Source organism: Chiloscyllium plagiosum, unplaced genomic scaffold (genome assembly GCF_037043375.1).
Source record: "Chiloscyllium plagiosum isolate Xiang-an unplaced genomic scaffold, Cpla_swu_hap1 HiC_scaffold_16, whole genome shotgun sequence".
NCBI classification, from domain to species: Eukaryota; Metazoa; Chordata; class Chondrichthyes; order Orectolobiformes; family Hemiscylliidae; genus Chiloscyllium; species Chiloscyllium plagiosum.
Genome location: NW_028270154.1, coordinates 39,747,700 through 39,768,309, shown reverse-complemented (window position 1 = coordinate 39,768,309; position 20,610 = coordinate 39,747,700). Strand labels below are relative to the sequence as shown.

The 20,610-nt window shown below is 39.9% G+C and overlaps 2 protein-coding genes and 1 long non-coding RNA gene across 8 annotated transcripts in view; 1 reads left to right on the top strand and 2 right to left on the bottom strand.

Moving 5' to 3' along the window:
- fam114a2 (family with sequence similarity 114 member A2) overlaps window positions 1-4,820 on the bottom strand; it is a 37,226-nt gene extending 32,406 nt beyond the window's left edge. Inside the window, exon 1 of one of the 4 annotated variants that reach the window (XM_043703518.2) lies at window positions 4,801-4,820. The gene's annotated coding sequence lies outside the window, so the exon portion shown is untranslated. Of the gene's footprint in view, window positions 1-4,537; window positions 4,781-4,800 lie in introns of those variants that run through there. The other 3 variants (XM_043703516.2, XM_043703517.2, XM_043703519.2) reach the window with 3 other exon arrangements.
- Window positions 4,821-4,930: 110 nt separating this feature from the next.
- On the top strand, window positions 4,931-18,475 carry LOC122556614 (microfibril-associated glycoprotein 3-like). Of its 3 annotated transcripts, none has more exons than XM_043703522.2 (3): window positions 4,931-5,398; window positions 11,587-12,060; window positions 15,883-18,475. In XM_043703522.2, exons 2-3 carry the CDS (start codon window positions 11,766-11,768, stop codon window positions 16,677-16,679), a joined length of 1,092 nt encoding a protein of 363 aa, XP_043559457.1. In that variant the 5' UTR covers window positions 4,931-5,398; window positions 11,587-11,765; the 3' UTR covers window positions 16,680-18,475. The 3 variants fall into 3 exon arrangements, with proteins under 3 accessions (XP_043559457.1, XP_087851433.1, XP_087851431.1); XM_087995307.1 differs by lacking the exon at window positions 4,931-5,398 and adding an exon at window positions 8,864-8,884; XM_087995305.1 differs by lacking the exon at window positions 4,931-5,398 and adding an exon at window positions 9,077-9,456.
- On the bottom strand, window positions 6,583-9,169 carry LOC148147523 (uncharacterized). Its single transcript, XR_015759728.1, has 2 exons — window positions 9,046-9,169; window positions 6,583-7,460 (listed from the first exon to the last, which is right to left on the bottom strand). It is a non-coding gene; the product is annotated as an uncharacterized LOC148147523 (long non-coding RNA).
- Window positions 18,476-20,610: the final 2,135 nt, after the last annotated feature.

Sequence of the window (20,610 nt, the reverse complement as noted above, 5' to 3'; positions counted from 1 at the left end):
TGCTCTTGGACAGAAAGAATCTTGTGGCAAAACATGTACGACCAGGTGAATTATCCCTGGGGTTCTGGCCAAAGTTCCCTCTAAATTTTCTTTGTTTACTGAGCAGGTTACAAATGCTTAAGCACTATATTTTACCCATAGGCAGTTTTGATTTTAAACATCATAGCTTACAATAGGCTGAAAGTTCCTCCCGAGGAACTGGTTGGTCAGCTTATTCTCATGCACATCACATTCCAGATCATAACCTGGACATATACACGGATCGTACAAGGAAACATTGGCCCTGGCCAAACATCACTAACATGCACTGCTCATTATGATGTTTATTTAATGGGACATTGTTGTTTATAAATTGGTTGTTGAGTTTCCTAAACTAGCACAGTCACAACCTTGGCTGTAAAGTGCTTCAGAACATCCTAAGGTTGTGAAATTCAAGACTTTCTTTTAAACTTCTGTAACATAACCCAGATAATTGCAGAAGCAATTAATTTCACTCCCTTAAATCATTTTATTCTTGGAAAAAATGCTTACCAAGATTAAGCAAAAGCACTAGGCATTAGGGATGGACAATAATGTTGGTCTAGCCAGTGATGATCTTTTAAAATATCATTTATCAGATAAGGGCAAAGGCTACATATTTATGAGATTAAGATTAATCTGATTAAGAATAACTCCCACAAGAAATTTTACTGCTTTTAGAAGTGATATTCCAAGTCTTTGCACCCTTTGTTGTTATGGAGCTGAGTTATAGATTATAGTCTGGACTCTGGGTTTTTACAAATACATTAAGGACAAAAGGGTAACTAGGGAGAGAGTAGGGCCCCTCAAAGGTCAGCAAGGCGGCCTTTGTGTGGAGCCACAGAAAATAGAGGAGATACTAAACGAATATTTTGCATCAGTATTTACTGTGGAAAAGGATATGGAAGATATAGACTGAGGGAAATAGATGGTGACATCTTTCAAAATGTCCAGATTACAGAGGAGGAAGTGCTGGATGTCTTGAAACGGGTAAAAGTGGATAAATCCCCAGGACCTGATCAGGTGTACCCAAGAACTCTGTGGGAAGCCAGAGAAGTGATTGCTGGGCCTCTTGCTGAGATATCTGTATCATCGATAGTCACAGGTGAAATGCTGGAAGACTGGAGGTTGGCAAACGTGGTGCCACTGTTTAAGAAGGGCAGTAAAGACAAGCCAGGGAACTATAGACCGGTGAGTCTGACCTCAGTGGTGGGAATCCTGAGGGACAGGATGTACATGTATTTGGAAAGGCAAGAACTGATTAAGGATAGTCAAAATAGCTTTGTGCGTGGGAAATCACCACTCACAAACTTGATTAAGTTTTTTTGAAGTAGTAACAAAGGATTGATGAGGGCAGAGCAGTAGATGTGATCTATATGGACTTCAGTAAGGCGTTTGACAAGATTCCACATGGGAGACTGATTAGCAAGGTTAGATCTCATGGAATACAGGGAGAACTAGCCATTTGGACACAGAACTGGCTCAAAGGTTGAAGACAGAGGGTGGTGGTGGGAGGGTTGTTTTTCAAACTGGAGGCCTGTGACCAGTGGAGTGCCACAAGGATCAGTGCTGTGTCCTCTGCTTTTTGTCATTTACATAAATGATTTGGATGCAAGCATAAGAGGTACAGTTAGTAAGTTTACAGATGACACCAAAATTGGAGGTGTAGTGGACAGCGAAGAGGGTTACCTCAGATTACAACAGGATCTGGACCAGATGGGCCAATGGTCTGAGAAGTGGCAGATGGAGTTTAATTCAGATAAATGCGAGGTGCTGCATTTTGGGAAAGCAAATCTTAGCAGGACTTATACACTTAATGGTAAGGTCCTAGGGAGTGTTGCTGAACAAAGAGATCTTGGAGTGCAGGTTCATAGCTCCTTGAAAGTGGAGTTGCAGGTAGATAGGATAGTGAAGAAGGCGTTTGGTATGCTTTCCTTTATTGGTCAGAGTATTGAGTACAGGAGTTGGGAGGTCATGTTGCAGCTGTACAGGACATTGGTTAGGCCACTGTTGGAATACTGTGTGCAATTCTGGTCTCCTTCCTATCGGAAAGATGTTGTGAAATTTGAAAGGGTTCAGCAAAGGTTCACAAGGATGTTGCCAGGGTTGGAGGATTTGAGCTATAGAGAGAGGCTGAACAGACTGGGGCTGATTTCCCTGGAGAGTCGGAGGCTGAGGGGTGACCTTATAGAGGTTTACAAAATTATGAGGGGCATAGATAGGATAAATAGTCCGGGGTCAGGGAGTCCAGAAATAGAGGGCATAGGTTTAGGGTGAGAGGGGAAAGATATAAAAAAGACCTAAAGGGCAACTTTTTCACGCAGAGGGTGGCACGTGTATGGAATGAGCTGCCACAGGAAGTGGAGGAGGCTGGTACAATTGCAACATTTAAGAGGCATTTGGATGGGTGTATGAATAGGAAGTGTTTGGAGGGATATGGGCCAGGTGCTGGCAGGTGGGACTAGATTGGGTTGGGATATCTGGTCAGCATGGACGGGTTGGACCGAAGGGTCTGTTTCCATGATGTACATCTCTATGGCTCTGTGTAGGCTAAGAAACAATAGAAGTATTTGTTGCAGCACATCAGATTCATGGACAAATATAATAAAAATCTCTATATGGTGTTCATTAACTGAAGTTTGATCATAAATCATGAAAGACTGTGGAAATTGGTATACGATATGGCTGTCATTCAAAGATATTCAGCATAATTTGTTCATTTCAGATCATGTACCAACCCACTTCTGGCCATGTATTCAAAAACCTCAGTCACTTCAACAATACTGAAGTTTTGCTATCTTGAGAGTTTCTTATCAAGTACCATTATCTGGGTGTTAAAATCAATCGTCACCTTACAAAAACAAGATCATTTGGCAGACTCACTCACATACTTTAGAAAGAGTATGATTCTGTCTCAGAAGATTAAAGTCTACTTGGCAGTGGTTTTTTACAACACTTCCTTAAGGGTGTGCAACTTGACCAAAATATACCAATGTCACATAATGCAACTTGAAGCATTGCATCATTGCAGTTGGAGATCTACTTGCATCATCATGAGATAGAACAAACTAAATACCAAGGTCTTGTGATGCACTATATATCTACACCAACAGCATGCTCTTCAGAGCTTAGCTTCGCTAGCTCAGACATTTAGTTCATGTGGTGGACTCCTAGATAGCAAAGGCAGTACTCTAGAGCAAACTGAGCATGAGACTTACATCGTAGAATATCCTAAACTAATAAAAAGTCTGAAAACCAGTGTTAGAAAGATGAGTCAAGTTAAATGGGGGAAAAATCTTGAATAAAACAGAAGTCCGTCATCAAACAATTTTGACACTTCAAGAGAACAGAAAAAACTGTAGAGTACGTGTTCAAAATAAACAATTAAAAAAGTAACTTTTACATATAAAAACAGGGAATTGAGTACAAGAGTCAGGTTCGAGAGTGTGGTGCTGGAAAAGCACAGCAGATCAGGCAGCATCCAAGCAGCAAAATTGATGTTTTGGGCAAAAGCCCTTCATCAGGGATGCTTTTGCCCAACACGTTGATTTTCCTACTCCTCGGATACTGTCTGACTTGCCGTGCTTTTCCAGTGCCACATTCGCCACTCTAATCGCCAACATCTGCAGTCCTCACTTTTGCCTATAAGAGTCAGGTTGGCATGTTGCAGCTTTGTAAAAGACTTCAGTCAAGCCACCAGCATATTGCATTCAATTCTGATCACCACATTACAGGAAGGATGTGGAGGCTTTGGAGAGGGTGCAGAAAGGATTTATCAGGATGCTGCCTGGATTAGACGGTAAAAGCTGGAGGTTAGAAAAACCTTGGTTGTTTTCTCTGGAATGGCAGAGGCTGAGGGGAGACTTGATAGAAGTCTATAGAATTATGAGATGCCAAAAAAAAAGTTGATGGTCAGAATCTCTTTTCCCAGAATTGAAAAATCTCAAGTTTGGGGCAAAGTCAAAAATCACACCACCCCAGTCCAACAGGTTTTTTTCCGATGACCAACTTTCAGAGCACTGCTCCTCCACAACCATCCGATGATGATGGAGTAGAACTCCAGAAGCTAGTGCGTCCAAATAAACCTGTTGGTCTATAAACCTGGTGTTGTGTAATTTTTAATTTTGCTCACCCCAGTCCAACATCAGCACCTCCAAATCTAACATTAGAGAGCTTGCACTTAAGGCGAGAGAGGGAAAGTTCAAAAGGAGATGCGAGAGGTAAGATTTTTTTTAAAACCCAGAGTGGTAGGAGTCTGGAACACGCTGCCAGTGGTGGCAGAGAGGAAGCAGGTAGATCGGGGCGTTTAAGAGACTTTGAGATAAGCGCGTGAATATACAAGGTATGGAGGGACATGGATCAAGGGCAGGCAGGAGAGATTATTGCAATGAGGCGTCATGCTCGGTACAACATCTGGACCGGAGTGCCCGTACCTGTGATGTACTGTTTCATGGTCTAATTAAGATAAAGCGGACAAGTTTCCACACTGTAGGGAAACTAATCTAATCTAAAGTCGCACCTTTAAATATGACGTTGAATTCAAAATGAGAAAGTCGCAGTTTAAATATATCCACTGACACTAGATTGCTGTCCTGGCAGCTCAGAATGGTTGGGAGACATTACCCGCATTTGCCGGTCTCTATTCCGTCCGAGCCCTAACACCTGAAACCTCAGAGACCGAACCGAGTGGCCGGTGACTGATAGCCACATTGACAGCCCGAATCCCCCTCCTCCTCTCACCTGCCACTTCCCGACCTCAACTTGTCTCGCCACGTCACTCACCTTTCACCCAGGAAGCGGTAAGTGGGGTCAGCCGACCGCGTTTGACGTTAGGGTCGGGGGCGGGGCCTTGATGCGCACGCGCCAAATCTGTTCGCCCTTTGTTTAGGCATGCGCATAACTTTCAGTCCTTCCAGGAGAAAAGGGATTGTAAACTAAATACAATACAGATACTGTTTTAAATCCGAGATTACAGGAATAACAGTAGGTGCACACTGCAGACAGGTTTACATTCAAATGTAGAGCAATAGCTGCACTTCGTTACTAAAAGAAAATCCATGGTTAAGTCTTTTATAGCATCTCCCGTAGAGGTACATGGACATTTGAAGACAGCTGCTTCCCAAGACATTAACGGATGTGAAATATAACTCTGTCAGCTGGTGCCAGAACTACAGAGTTTTTCCAGCACTTTCTGTTTTTACTTCAAATCCACAATATGTTGCATTTATTTGATTAGCCACTGTTCGTTGCGCATGCTCCGCAGTTACTCCCTAAACACCGCCATCTGTTGGCGGGGGGAGTGGGCAGGATTCCCAGCGGGGTTCAGTGCGCATGTGTCAGTTGTTAGACTCCAGCCAGAAGAAAAACAAAGGAAGCCAAGGTCAGTCGGCAGAAAGCTTAAAACGATTGACAAATTCATCTTACTTTTCGGTTATCTGGATGTACTATAATGTAATTAATCGCTAATAAGTAAGATAGAGTAAACGTGTTTCATCGCCAGAGTTGTGGAATTCCTTTCTTCCTGTTTTAATACCGTTACCAATATCTGAAATTGCCCACGGTACTTCAGTTCATAAATCGTTTTTATTTAATATCAGACTTTTAGTTCCAGTAATTTATATTAAGCTAATTTGAGGATTTGTCCTTTTATTGTTCAATATATTTGATTGCATGATTGTTAGTGTGATTTACAATGAGCGTTTGTTATTCCAACGGTTTTATGTCTGCTGGAATAATCAAATCAGCTTTTTAACAACATTTTGGCTAAGTAAGCCTTTCCAGTTTAAAATTAAAATGGCGGTTTTGAGGTATATGTATTCATTACCTTGAATATCCAAAGTTCCACTTAAAGATTATTAATACAGGAAGTTGAAATAATTTGGCTGAAAATAAAATCTGTCAATTGAATATAGTTATTATTTTGCTGGGATTACACCAGCATTTTTCTGATATATCTAAATGATTAATCTTTCTCTTCAGTATATATGTTGTTAAGGAATCAATCTTACTTGATTCATTTAATGAGAAACATAATATAACATAACATCAACTTAAAAGTCCCACCAAATCTGAATTTTGAATTTCACCGATTGTTATAGAAGGTTAAGAAAAGAAATCTGACATTTAGTGGGGATCTTTTGCAAACACAAGATGTCCTGATGTGGTTTACAACGACTTAACTGCAACAGGCAGTTGCACACTGCAATGTCCCACAAAGTCAGGAGTTAATGATCAGATAATATCTTCCAGTAATATCAGTTGAAGAATAAATCTTGATCAAAACCGAATTCATCAGCTCTTGCTCAAATTAGTGGCATTAACTTCGCTTAATGTCTTAAGTAAAAGACAATGACTTCAGCAGTGCAGCACTCCCTCAGTTCTGCACTGAAAAGTATTATGTGACAAGTTTCTTGAGTGGCTTTTTACTCAGGCAACTCATTTGATTCATTTATTGTTGTTACATGTACCAAGGTACAGTGAAAAGTGTTCTTTTGTGTGCAGTACAGGCAGATCGTACTATACAAAATGCACCAGAGTAGCAGAACAGAGTGCAGAATACAGATGCACAATCAAATAGAGTACCCTTTATTGTCATGTTCACTTGAATGAGTGCAGTGAAAAGTTTGTAATGTCACCTCTCGGCGCCATCCTAGTTACAGGGTACCTAGGTACAAATACTTTAAATGATTTTTGCAAGGTTTGTAGCTCAGGTTAAGGTTTAGGGTGTAGGTTTGCTCGCTGAGCTGTAGGTTTGATATCCAGGTGTTTCATTGCCTGGCTAGGTAACATCATCAGTGGCGACCTCCAAGTGAAGCGAAGCTGTTGTCTCCTGCTTTCTATTTCTATCTTTCTCCTGGATGGGGTTCCTGGGGTTTGTGGTGATGTAATTTCCTGTTCATTTTCTGAGGGGTTGATAGATGGCATCTAGATCTTCGTGTTTGTTTATGGCATTGTGGTTGGAGTGCCAGGCCTCTAGGAATTCTCTGGCATGTTTTTGCTTAGCCTGTCCCAGTTGTCCCAGTCGAAATGGTGTTTTTTTTCATCTGTGTGTAGGACTACGAGGGAGAGAGGGTTGTGTCTTTTTGTGGCTAGCTGGTGATCGTGTATCCTGGTGGCTAACTTTCTTCCTGTTTGTCCTATGTAGTGTTTGTGGCTGTCTTTGCATGGAATTTTGGAGATGACATTGGTTTTGTCCATGGGTTGTACTGGGTCTTTTAAGTTTGTTAGTTTTTGTTTGAGAGTGTAGGTGGGTTTGTGTGCTACTAGGATTCTGAGGGTTCTTAGTAGTTCAAAGTTTGTGAGAAGATTTGTAGCTCGGGTGCTCGTTGTTGTGGTTCTATTCGCCGAGCTGAGAATTTGTGTTGCAGACGTTTCGTCCCCTATCTAGGTGACATCCTCAGTGCTTGGGAGCCTCCTGTGAAGCGCGTCTATGATGTTTCCTCCTAGGAATACAGAAAAAAGATAACAGCCAGGGAATTCCTAGAGGCATGGCATTCATCCACAGATTCAATCAATAAGCACATCGACTTGGACCCAATATACCGGCCACTGCAGCGGACAGCTGGAACTGACAACCGGAAGCAGCAGATACAAATCACTACAAATGCCGGAGGAAACATCACAGAAGCGCTTCACATGGGGCTCCCAAGCACTGGGGATGTCACCTAGATAGGGGACGAAACGTCTGCAACACAAATTCCCAGCTTGGCGAACAGAACCACAACAATGGTCTTAGTAGTCTGGCTGTCATTTCTGAAACTTCTGAAACAACGGCACACCCATGGGATCTCCGCTATCAGGATTCATAGCAGAAGCAGTAATGCAAAGACTAGAACAAACAGCCCTACCAATCATCAAACCAAAAATCTGGGTCCGCTACGTAGATGACACCTCTGTCATCACAAAACAAAACAAGATAGAAGAGACATTTAACATCATCAACAACACCCTCACAGGCATAAAGTTCACCAAGGAGGAAGAAACTGACAACAAACTCGCATTCCTGGACGTCACAGTCGAAAGAAAGGACAACGGAGAACTACAAACCTGTGTATACAGAAAACCGACACTGACCAAATACTTAACTACACCAGCAACCATCGCAAAACACACAAACGAAGCTCTATCAGAACAGTATTCCAACGATCCACCACACACTGCAGCACAGACGAACTTCGGAAAACAGAGGAGAACCACCTATACAACGTATTCAAGAAGAACGGATACTCAAAAAATACAGTGCGCAGATTCCTCAAGAACAAACCACGACAAGCAGACCAAACACAGCCAGAAACCCTAACCACCTTACCATACATCAAAGAAGTTTCAGAAATGACAGCCAGACTACTAAGACCCCTCGGAATCCTTGTAGCACACAAACCCACCAACACTCTCAAACAAAAACTAACAAACTTAAAAGACCCAGTACAACCCATGGACAAAACCAACATCGCCTACAAAATTCCATGCAAGGACTGCCACAAACACTATGTAGGACAAACAGGAAGAAAGTTAGCCACCAGGATACACGAACACCAGCTAACCACAAAAAGACACAACCCTCTCTCCCTCGTAGTCCTACACACGGATGAAAAAAAACACCATTTCGACTGGGACAACACATCTATCCTGGGACAGGCTAAGCAAAGACATGCCAGAGAATTCCTAGAGGCCTGGCACTCCAACCACAACGCCATAAACAAACACGTAGATCTAGATGCCATCTATCAACCCCTCAGAAAACGAACAGGAAATTACATCACCACAAACCCCAGGAACCCCATCCAGGAGAAAGATAGAAATAGAAAGCAGGAGACAACAGCTTCGCTTCATTTGGAGGTCGCCACTGATGATGTTACCTAGCCAGGTAATGAAACATCTGGATATCAAACCTACAGCTCAGCGAGCAAACCTACTCCCTAAACTTTAAATGATGTTACAGAATTGAAATAGTTTTTAAAAAAGGCTAGCATGAGAATACAGAGTTTAAATAGTCCACAATGAGAATTAAAACTATCTTTAAAGTACTCAAGTTATAGTCCTTTTTTCAGAGTGCGTGCATGCCAGGCTTCAGAACACAAAGCCTTGCTGCCTCCGTGTGCTGGCCTCCATTCGGAACTCATGGCTCCCAGCTCAGCTTATGCTTGGCTCTGCTCCCTGCTTTGGGCTCCAGCCCAGGACTGGTTTCCAGGACTCGGCTCACGCACGCTTACAGCTGCTGTTACAGGCTTCAGCCACGACCTTCTTCCGGGACTTGGCATGTGATCGCTCTTCTCCCGCTCCAGCTGCGACATGATTCTGAGACTCGGCCCGCAATCGCTGTGCTCCCTCGACTCGCTTTCAGGACTTGGCCCGTGATTGCTCTGCTCCTGCTCTGACCATGACTCATCTCCCGTACCAGCTGGTCTCTGAGTCCATGCTCCATTCCCTCCAGCAAAGGTACGTTAAGAGTTGGAGGTGGGGTAGAAAAAAAGCTGCAGAAAAAGGAAAAGGAGCTGGAGAGCAGAGGAGTTCCAGTTAGTCTTATTCTGCCGCCATCTTAACTGGAGAGAAGTGCAGAAAAAGAGATCAGAATTAACATTTGAGAGGTCCATTCAAACGTCTGACAGCAGGGCAGAAGTTCTTGAATCTATTTGTATGTGTATTTTCTATCTTCTGCCAAATGGAAAAGAGTATAACCAGATTGGGAAGGGTCTTTAATTACGTTAGTTGCTTTCCTGAGACAGCGGGAAATATAGATGGAGTCAATGGATGGAAGGCAGGTTTGCATGATGGACTGGGCTGTCTTCACAACGCTGTTGTTTCTTGTGGCCCTGGGATGTGCTGTGATGCATCCAGATAGGATTTTTGGTGCTATCCATGTTGGCACTGACCATCCTTTGCTTCGCTTTTCAACATTATGCATTCACCTTTAAATATTAAGGAACAATCTAAAAAAGGCAGTAAAATAATCTTGTTTCAACATATTAAAAATTGTCTTTTGGTGCATACATTTTCATGACATGCAGCCATTGTTGAAGGTTTGCCTGGGTTTTCATGCTCTAGGAGAAAGTGAGGTAGGGTAGGTCGAATAAAGTTTCAGCTTTTCATGCTCTAGCCGGGTCGAACTCTGCTCTGATCAGTTTGCATGGTCATATGCCCAGGAACAGCAATCTATAATTACCTGTAGTCAAGAATTTTGGCCTGTCTCAGGCATCTTCATATTGGATTTCCCATTCTGGCTTTATGATTAGCTGACAACTTTGCCACACTGAAATTTCTGGTTATCCAGATTTGGCTTATTGTGATTTTGCTGTATCATCTTTCAGAGGTCATGGTGAGCTACCTTCCTGAACTGTTGCAATCTATGTGTTAAATTCATTCTGACATTATTGTTAAAAAGGAAATTCCAGAATACTGTCTCAACATTGATGGAATAGCGATATAATTCTGAGTCAGGATTGTGTGTGACTTGGATATAAATATGCACCTCCTGGCTCATGTCATAATCAGTGATAAGAGTTCATGGGTTTGGCACTTTGCTGCAGTACAACTTTTTTAACTAATACAAATTGAGTAGTGGAAGGAGTGAGTGTTTTAAGTTGAATGCTGGCTGGGCTACCAATCAAGGAGGCTGCATTCTCCTTAAAGGTGAATGAGCTTTTTGAGTGTTGCTGGAGCTACGTCATCTGGGCTTGGAGAGTAATGCGTCACACTGATGACTTGTGTCTTGTAGATGTTAGACAGACTTTGGGAAAGACAGCTAGTAAGTCACTTGCCACAGAATATCCAGCTTCATGTTGTAGTCCCATTAAGTGAATGGATGGTTGAAGTTAAGCTTCTGGAAACCGTAACTCCCAGGATGATGATGAAAGGTCAAAGCCTGAAACTTGTATGGCATAAATATTTCTAACCATCTGTCTGCACAGCCTGAGTGTTGTCCAGGTATTATTACATATTGTCATGGACTGCTTTATTGTCTGAAGAATCGTGATTGAAACTGAATAGTGTACTTCCATCAATGAACATTCCACTTTTGACTTTGTGATGGAGGGAGTGTCATGGATGCAGCTGAAGATGATTGAACCCAGGACACTGTTCTGACGAACTCCTCCAGCCTCCAACAACCACAACCTTATTCCTTTGATACCACTCCTGTTATTGTGTGAAATGAAATTTTGTAGGATATCATTATCAGTTAAATACTAATCTGTCACTATTATTGAAACTTTTGTATTATTGAGATCATAAGTCTCTCTAATGCTACGTAATTGTAATTGCTTTTTCTTCATGGTTTTGTTTAATATTTCTGCAGCTGCTACTTTACAATGTCCTTAAAGCATCAGGTAGTGATTTGCTCTTTTAAAGAAAATTGTAAACAGGCAAAACACAATAAAAGCAAATACTGTTAAAAGCTTGTTTTGGTTTTCTTAACTTGCTTTGTGAGAAATTTATCCATCCTTATTTGTAGCAGAAAGCAATTTTAGTGAATGTCCTTTATAATTTTGTTGTGATTTGTAAAAGATTGTCATGTTAATGAATTTAAGTACATGAATTTGTGTTCATGGATTTCTGTTTTTATAATTCCAGATTTTTGTTGAGCTTGGACCAACATGTGAGAACCTAATCAGGACTCTACATGAATATCACAGAACTGGACAGCTTAATGAACTTCTTTTTGGAAAGCTGTGTTTCCGCATGAAACTTAAATTATATTGCATTGGATTTGCTTGAGATTTAAGTAGTACTTACACTTACCTATTGTGTAAATGCTGAAAATCTCATTCTTTTCCATGAAGCGCTCAGGTTTAACACTAAGTTTGATTTTCAACTGCTGTACACTTGTTTGCACATTATATAATGGTACAAATCACAGTACAGAAAGGACCATTTTGGCAACAAATGCAGGATCACGTCTTCTTTCAAGCCTACCAGCACATCGTGACATAATAGTGAAAGAAGGAACCAGTGTATTGATTGAGTGCAATGTGAACAACAGTCAGTTGCGCAATGTACTATGGTACAACTCGAAGGGTGAACTTTTGGAGGAATCAGGAGAACTAGGTAAAGTGAAGTTTTGATCCCTCAGCTATAAATAATTGAGCATTTTTCTTATGACCGATTACATAATATGTTTACTTTAAAAATGTACAATTTGGATAACATTAAGAATTTCTATTATTTGAAAAATTATACCTTAAAATAAGTTCTGTCCTTAAGGTGTAGATGCCAGTTTTTAGAATGGTAACATAATTTCAGTTTCAGACAGACAGTCAGTATTGGTGTTTGCAAGACAGTTTTGCATCCACTGGTGAAGCTGTACCTGTGCTAATAAAGTTAGGAAATCCTTTTTTGAATAACTTTTAAGTTGGAATTGAGCCTGGCAAGATTGGCTGAAGGCCTTTTATGAATTGAATGTGGATGTGATTGGCTAGGTCAACATTTATTGCTCACTCCTCATTGCTCTGGAGAATATAGTGGTGATTGGTTGCCTTCTTGAACTGTTCTTGTCCTTGAGGAGTAGCAGCAGTGATTTTCAGATGTGAGTTGAAGGATTTTGATCCAGGAAGAGTGAAGGAATAATGATATACTTTCAAGTCAGGATGGTGTATGATTTGAAGTGAAACTTGCAGATGGTAGTATTTCCATACATCTGCCCTTGTGCTTCTAGGTGGCAGAGGTCACATGTTTTTAAGATGCTTCAGAGGAGCCTTAGTGAATAACTGCAGTGTAGCTTGTACTTTGCTGTCATTGTGCATCAGTGGAGAAGGATGTGAATGTTGAAGTTGGCATATGGGCTGCTAATCTAATATGCTGCTTTGTCCCAAATGAATTGAGCTTATTGAGTGTAATTGGAGTTGCATCTATCCAGGCAAATGGAGAGTATTCCATCACACTCCTTACATGCCTTGTAAATGGTGGACAGGCTTTTGAGAAATGGGGAGGGGGGGGTGAATTACTCTTTGCAGAATTCCAAGCTTCTGACCTGCTGTTATATTCAGTGGTATTTGGATGGCTCATCTCATAGAGTCCTAGAGATGTACAGCATGGAAACAGACCCTTCGGTCCAACCTGTCCATGCCGACCAGATATCCCAACCCAATCTAGTCCCACCTGCCAACACCCGGCCCATATCCTTCCAAACACTTCCTATTCATATACCCATCTAAATGCCTCTTAAGTGTTGCAATTGTACCAGCCTCCACCACATCCTCTGGCAGCTCATTCCATATACGTACCACCCTCTGCATGAAAACGTTGCCCCTTAGGTCGCTTTTATATCTTTCCCCTCTCACCCTAAACCTGTGCCCTCTAGTTCTGGACTCCCTGACCCTAGGGAAAAGACTTTGTCTATTTATCCTATCCATGCCCCTCATGATTTTGTAAACCTCTATAAGGTCACCCCTCAGCCTCTGACGTTCCAGGGAAAACAGTCACAGCCTGTTCAGCCTCTCCCCGTAGCTCAGGTCCTTCCAACCCTGGCAACATCCTTGTAAATCTTTTCTGAACCCTTTCAAGTTTCACGACATCTTTCCATAATTCTGGAGACCAGAATTTCACGCAAGATTCCAACAGTGGCCTAACCAATGTCCGGTACAGCCGCAACATGACCTCCCAACTCCTGTACTCAATACTCTGACCAGTAAAGGAAAGCCTTCACAAGCCTGACCAGTAAAGGAAACTGCGATTCCACTTTCAAGGAGCTATGAACCTGCACATCAAGGTCTCTTTGTTTAGGTCAATGGTGACCCCAGAGTGTTGATATTGAGGGATTCAGTGATAATAGTGTCATTGAATGTCGAGGAGCAATAATTTCCTTCTCTGTTTTTGGAAATGTTGTTTGCCTGGCGTTTGTATAGTGCAAATGTTGGATTGGCAGAATAAATTATAGCTTACTTTTATTTTCTGCCACTGAATGGTGAAAGGATATTTTCATATTTTGCAGAAAGCATCAAGGGACAAAATGTAATCATGGAAGAATTATTGCATAATATTATAGGCTTACATTATTGGATAATCCTTTGGTAAACATTTGGGAACTTAGAACATTTTCAGATGCATAATATTTTGAATACAGTACAAAAAGTGCAGAGGAGAATGAAAGGTGGAGTATGGGGGCAAAGAGAGCGTTAGACTCAGTGTCTGTTGAGATTAAATTGGTAACACTCACATCACTGTGTTAGAAGCTTGTGGGTTCCAATTTAGGACCTGACTACAAAAGCTGATGCTCCAGCGCAGTACTGAGGGTGTTATATACTGCCAGAAGTCTCACCTTTCAGATAAAAGGTTAAAGTGCTATTTCAGGTGTTTGTTAGAGCTTGCTATGTTAAATATCTATAGTCATACATCCTACATTACAGCTGGCCCTACGCTTTGAAAGTGCTTTATTGCTGTACAGAACTGTCTAGTTGTGAAAAATGCTATATAAACAATTGTTTCATTTTAATGAGTAACATAAAAGGGATTCAAAACATTGTCTATGAGCAATAAATGGATAATTGAAGAAAATGTAAAGCTTATTTCGGGATAAAGAGGAGACATTGTGCCACAGTGAACAATTATCTACACTATCTTGAGTAAATCCATGTTTAATGTTTTGACAAATTCCATATTCACGGCCTCCATAAGAGCCAGTGTTTCAATAGCCAAAATACTTTAGCCGCCTCATAATTTTCTTTGTTTCCTAAGCTAAAGGCAAATTTCCAATTGTTACTCAAGAAATATTATGAACCCAACTTCAGGTGAAGACTTATCTGAAAGATTAGTTTGTGAAGCGTTGGTTAAAAAAAAACTCTAACAGACCAGAAGCTGCATCTGGTGTAGTCTGAATATCCAGATATTTCATTGACTGACCTGACTTTGTGCCTGTTTTGTCCCTTCTTCTGATACAGCTATCCCCCACTTTTCAAAAGTTCGCTTTACGCCACTTCGCTTTTACAAAAGACCTACACTAGCACCTGTTTTCGCTAACTGAAAGAAATCCGAAGAAGGTTTTCGCTTTTACGATAAAAGACAAAATTGTTCCCATTTAAATTAATGCTTCTTCACTTTAGGCCATTTTGGCTTATAAAAGGTTTTGGAGGAACGCTCTACTTTCGGATAGCAGGGGATACCTGTACACTGTCATCTTCCTATGATGATCTAATATCTTAGCTGCACTTTTCCATTCCCTTTGATCCTTTCTTTTTATATATAATGCACTTTGCTGAATTTTGTGAGAGCTCAGCTTGTGCCCCTGCATGTAAAGCGTTTAAAGTGCGCGAAATTGCATTGATTTTAAAGCAGGAGGATTATCTCACATAATAGAAAACAATTCATTGGCCATGGATTAATTGAATTGAATTATAACCTCCAACAATGTAGAATAAATTCTTTGCATGAACTACCCATTGCTGAAAAACGTGTTGCTGGAAAAGCGCAGCAGGTCAGGCAGCATCCAAGGAGTAGGAGAATCAACGTTTCGGGCATAAGCCCTTCTTCAGGAATGCCATTCTTTGGTTGTCATCTTGCCGTCAGGTTGATCAGTGAAAATGTTTTATTTCATTGCTAGTTACAAATATCTTTCACAGAGTCTTGCTGAAAGTACTTCCAGTTATGTTATGATTAACCATGACGTTCATATTTGCTTCGTGTTTCTGAACGATCATTGGCAAACTCTCCTTCATTATCAGCCTGAATTATTGCTGGTATCTCAAGTGCAGTCTCTATATATTTCTCAGTGAATTTTTCAATAATTACTCTCTTTTACTCTTAAATATTATTGTTGAAAATTTAAATCTTGTTGCTAGGTCTGTAAAATGTAGAGTGAAATTATTTCTGTCATTGTCCTATTCCTTCTACAAGTGTACCTCTATGAATTCTGATTTCCTCCTCTTTATTATACAGATGGAAAATGGCTTATTTTAGACAGTGGAGAGCTAAATATCACCAGAATTACATTTGCCGATCGAGGTCGTTACACATGTGTCTCAAAAAACTCTCATGGAACCTTAAATTATACAGTCACCTTGCGTGTTGTCTTCACTACAGGCGACATGGGTGTTTATTATATGATCGTTTGCCTCATTGCTTTCACAATTGTTATGATATTGAACATCACTCGTCTCTGCATGATGAGCAGTCATCTGAGGAAAACTGAAAAAGCAATCAACGATTTCTTTAAGATGGAAGGAGCAGAAAAATTGCAGAAGGCATTTGAAATTGCAAAACGCATTCCTATTATTACATCTGCAAAAACACTAGAACTAGCCAAAGTAACTCAGTTCAAGACCATGGAGTTTGCAAGGTACATTGAAGAACTTGCTCGTAGTGTTCCGCTACCACCTCTTATCTTGAACTGCAGAGCATTTGTAGAGGATATCATCGAAGCTGTATGGATGGAAGATCCAGAACAGGCAACAAATGAAAATAAAGATGGACAGGTAGTTAGGGGCAATGAGGATATTTACACTATTGGTACTGAAATACAACGCAGCAGTTCACCTGCAGGTGAATCAGATGACTCCTATGTGCATGAGGAATGCCAAGAGATTGCAGTTCAAGTTTCAGTACATTCCCAATCAGAAAAACAGAGCATTGACACACTATCTCAAGGAAGCAGTCGACTTGAACATAGTGAAGAGAGTTTATCTAAGATACAAACAAACAAAACAGATGGGGTAGTGTATGAAAGCCATATATAGATTGTGTTAGGTATCTTTCATATCAACAATGACTGAGGGAAAGGTTCAGTGGGTGAAGCAATTTGAAGCTGGTTTGCTGACATATTAAGTTACAAATGGATCAGAAGGCAATTATATTCAACCCACAGCAGAATTTATGTAATTGTCACTGTGATATTACTTTTCATAGAAATATGTATGTAATTTGTCAGTTGCAGACTGCTGCTGAAGAGATTAATAGTTGTTTGTATCTAGAAAGATGCAAGGTATGAGTAAGCCTTTTTATCATCGTAAGTAGTTGTTTGATAATCGTGCTCTATTTAATGGATGTAAAGATGATTTGACTGCATTTATGAAAATGAAAGGATTGTTGTGTAGTAGCAAGTCACCAATGCATTACAATGTCATTGGAATTAATGTAGCATCTAGTGCACATATTATTAATAAGTATTGTAATAAGCCTGAAGTTTCCATTGTAAGCAAACTATCTAAAATCTCATGATTTTCCAGCCACTTTTCTTGAGAGTCAATCTGGCTTTGAGGGCAGGGCCTGCACAGTGTAGTTTAAGCAAAGTATTTGAGCATTGATTCATTATTTCCCTAGCAATCCCCACCCACCATATCATACACTGCAGACTTGGAAAAGGTCATGTGAGCCCATGATTGTACAGAAGTATCCTTCATGGTTGTAGTTACGCACTAATTTTTAAATACCAAAAGGGATTAGCAGCAATGTTTCGTTTCAGTCTTCAAAAGTGTATTTTAAGATACGTTTCATGATGTCTGTTTTGCTATACTGAGATGTGGAAGGATTTTTATCTGTGATAGACCTGCATTTTATTTTATGTTCAAGTGCATGATTTGCTTCTGATGTGTCTTTAAGCAATTGAATATTGAATTAATTATTTTCTACATAATGCATGCAACTGTTCTTATACTCTTTATTCCTCTTGTATCACATTAGTTTGCCAATCCAAACATTTCAGTCTAGCAGCTATGATCCAAATCTTTGATAAAATAAGTCTTACTTTGTCAATTCTATGTTTTCTCACTTATACTTCAGAGTGGTGTATTACAAAGCCCAAGCAATCTTGTACAAATGCAGTGGTGCTTTAAATTGAATACTCAGTAAACTGCATTAGTAGACTGACTCAATACCTCATCCATTTTCACTTTACATTTTTGACTGAATCATTATTATTTTATTTCTTCAGTCAGTTTAGTTGTATTTCAAATTCTTCCATGTACGTAAATGATGTTTAAATTCCTGGCAGCATAGAGTAATCCAACAACCAGCAGCAGTCTTCATGACTGCTTACAGTATTTCATATTTTATTTCTCTTTGTTTAACTCAAATGTTCACTTAATCTTTAAATGATGGCTAATATAACTTAGAAATTTCATAGATCTATTTTTTCATCTTAAGCAGTCTGGAAATGTTAGCCATGTATACACTTTTGTAGCTAAAACAAAATTCTTTAAAGTTGTAATTTCCACTCTCATTCTGTGGTACAGCTTTTCTATGAAGTAAAAGTTGTTTGTAACTCATGCTGAAATTGTTTCACAGTTTGTTATGTCAAATAATTTGTTTCATATATGTTCCATTTTGCCAAGGCAGATTTATCTGTTTGTTAAACGTATCAGCTATAAAAGATGAAGCATCCAATGGAATATATGTCAATTTGTGAAAACATTTATTTACTTTCATTCTTTACAGATGTGTAACCCCATGTTCAGTTACTCATTGCTATATTTGTAATAGTTTTGACTTTACTTAGCACAGGCAACAATGAATACAATAAAGTATTTAACCAGTAGTTTACAAAATAAAATTGAAAATTTGTTAGAGGGTTAGTTAAATAGTTCAGTTAGCTGAATGGCTGATTTGACATTTTGGAGTGATGTCAACAGGCTTAAATTCTGTCACCAGCTGAGGTTACTGTGAAGGATCCTTCTTCTGAATCCTCTCCTCTCACTGAGGCATGGTGATCCTAAGGTTAACCATTTACCTCTCTCTAATGAACGACCAGCATATAGTCCAGATGGTTTCTAATGATTTTTCCTATTACTCATTGCCGTTTGGTAGAAAATATGACTTTGTTCCACGGATGCTCTATTTTGTGCTTGTTCAGTCTTCTACCTAGAATTAATTGTGAGTTGCCAATCATTCCTTTGAGATTCCTGAACACCTGTTGTCATAACATACCCAAAACAGCTGTTACAATTTAACAGATTTCTCCTTCCCCTTTTCCCTTGGGCCATGAGAATCAAGAATAGTTCTTGATGCAAACCTGCACACTTGGTTATGACAGGTCAGCACACGAATATGTCTGTAGCATAAGGAATGTATCATTATTAACAGTTGTATATTCCACAAGGTCTATTTTCTGACCTGTAATACTTGCATGACATACTGTTATTTAGTAAGGAAACAATTGTTCTTCCCTAATTTTGAGATGTACAGAGACTTGGTAAGACTTGTCTGTTCGGATAAATAAACTTTCAGATGAATAACAATTCCAATAATTCTACTTGAGATGTCCTTACCATAACATTATTCACTTTATAATGGTAATAAAGGAATGAGCTTAATATAATTTTATAATACATTCTGTAGGAATTTAATATTATAAATAATAAGGGAGTTATTATTCCTCTGAATTGTTTTACAACCGTTGCCAGAGGAGTGAAAGAAAACTGTGTTCCTTCCATTTGTGAAAAACTGCAGATGCAGGAGATCTGAAACAAAAGCAGAAAATGCTAGAAATACTGTACATGCTAGGCAACATCAGTGAAGCGAGAAATAGAATTAACATTTCAGGTCAAGGGCCTTCTAACTGAAGATACAGTCAGTTCTGCTGTAATGCATAGTTCAATTCTTGTGCAACCCAGTGTTATAAGAAAATCATGTAATAGCAGCACCATTTAAACTAATGGGGCCAGAATCGCATTATAACCAATACATAGTTTAAAATTTTGCACTTTAGAAACAGTGTCCCTAATTCGTCAAACATGTTATAGCGAATTTGTGTTAACAAAATATAGTAGAACGACCTGTACTTAGAAATGTATTCAAGCAAATGTGGACGGCAAACACGAGGGGACACAACTTTAAAGTGAGGGGAAATAGGTATAAGACAGATGTCAGGTAGTTTCTTTACTCAGAGAGTAGGAGAAAGTAAGGACTGCAGATGCTGGAGATCAGAGCTGAAAATGTGTCACTGGAAAAACGCAGCAGGTCAGGCCACATCCAAGGAGCAGGAGAATCGATGTTTCGGGCATGAGCCCTTCTTCAGGAATTCCTGAAGAAGGGCTCATGCCCGAAACGTCAATTCTCCTGCTCCTTGGATGCTGCCTGACCTGCTGCGCTTTTCCAGCAACACATTTTACTCAGAGAGTAGTAAGGGGGTGGAATGCTTTGCCTGCAATGGTAGTAGATTCGCCAAGTTTAAGTGCATTTAAGTCGTCATTGGACAGGCATATGGACGTACATGGAATAGTGTAGGTGGATGGACTTCAGATTAATATGACAGGGAGTTGCAACATCGAGGGCCGAAGGGCCTGTACTGCGCTGTAATGTTCTATGTTCTGTTCTATGTTAAGTGAAGGGCGAAAGAACAAAAAGCAAGGTCTGTAATAATGTGGAGAGATTATATGACAGAAAAAAATGTTGGTGGTGCAAGGTGAAAGGGAGTGGTAATGGGAAAAATAAAGAAACCAAAAAAAATGTCAAAGACCTGACCATCCAAAAGCAAAATGGAGAGGAAAAAAAGTTAAAACCAAAGCCTGCAATGTAGAAGGAAATAAAATGGGGTCAAGGTTAAAATCTGAAGTTTTTGAACTTAAATATTGAGTCCAGATGATTGTAAAGCACGTAAGTAAAGGTGAGTAAAAATTAGATTCTTGTATGACTTGGCAGAATATATGTGGAGAGGTTTTTTCCCTTTGTGAG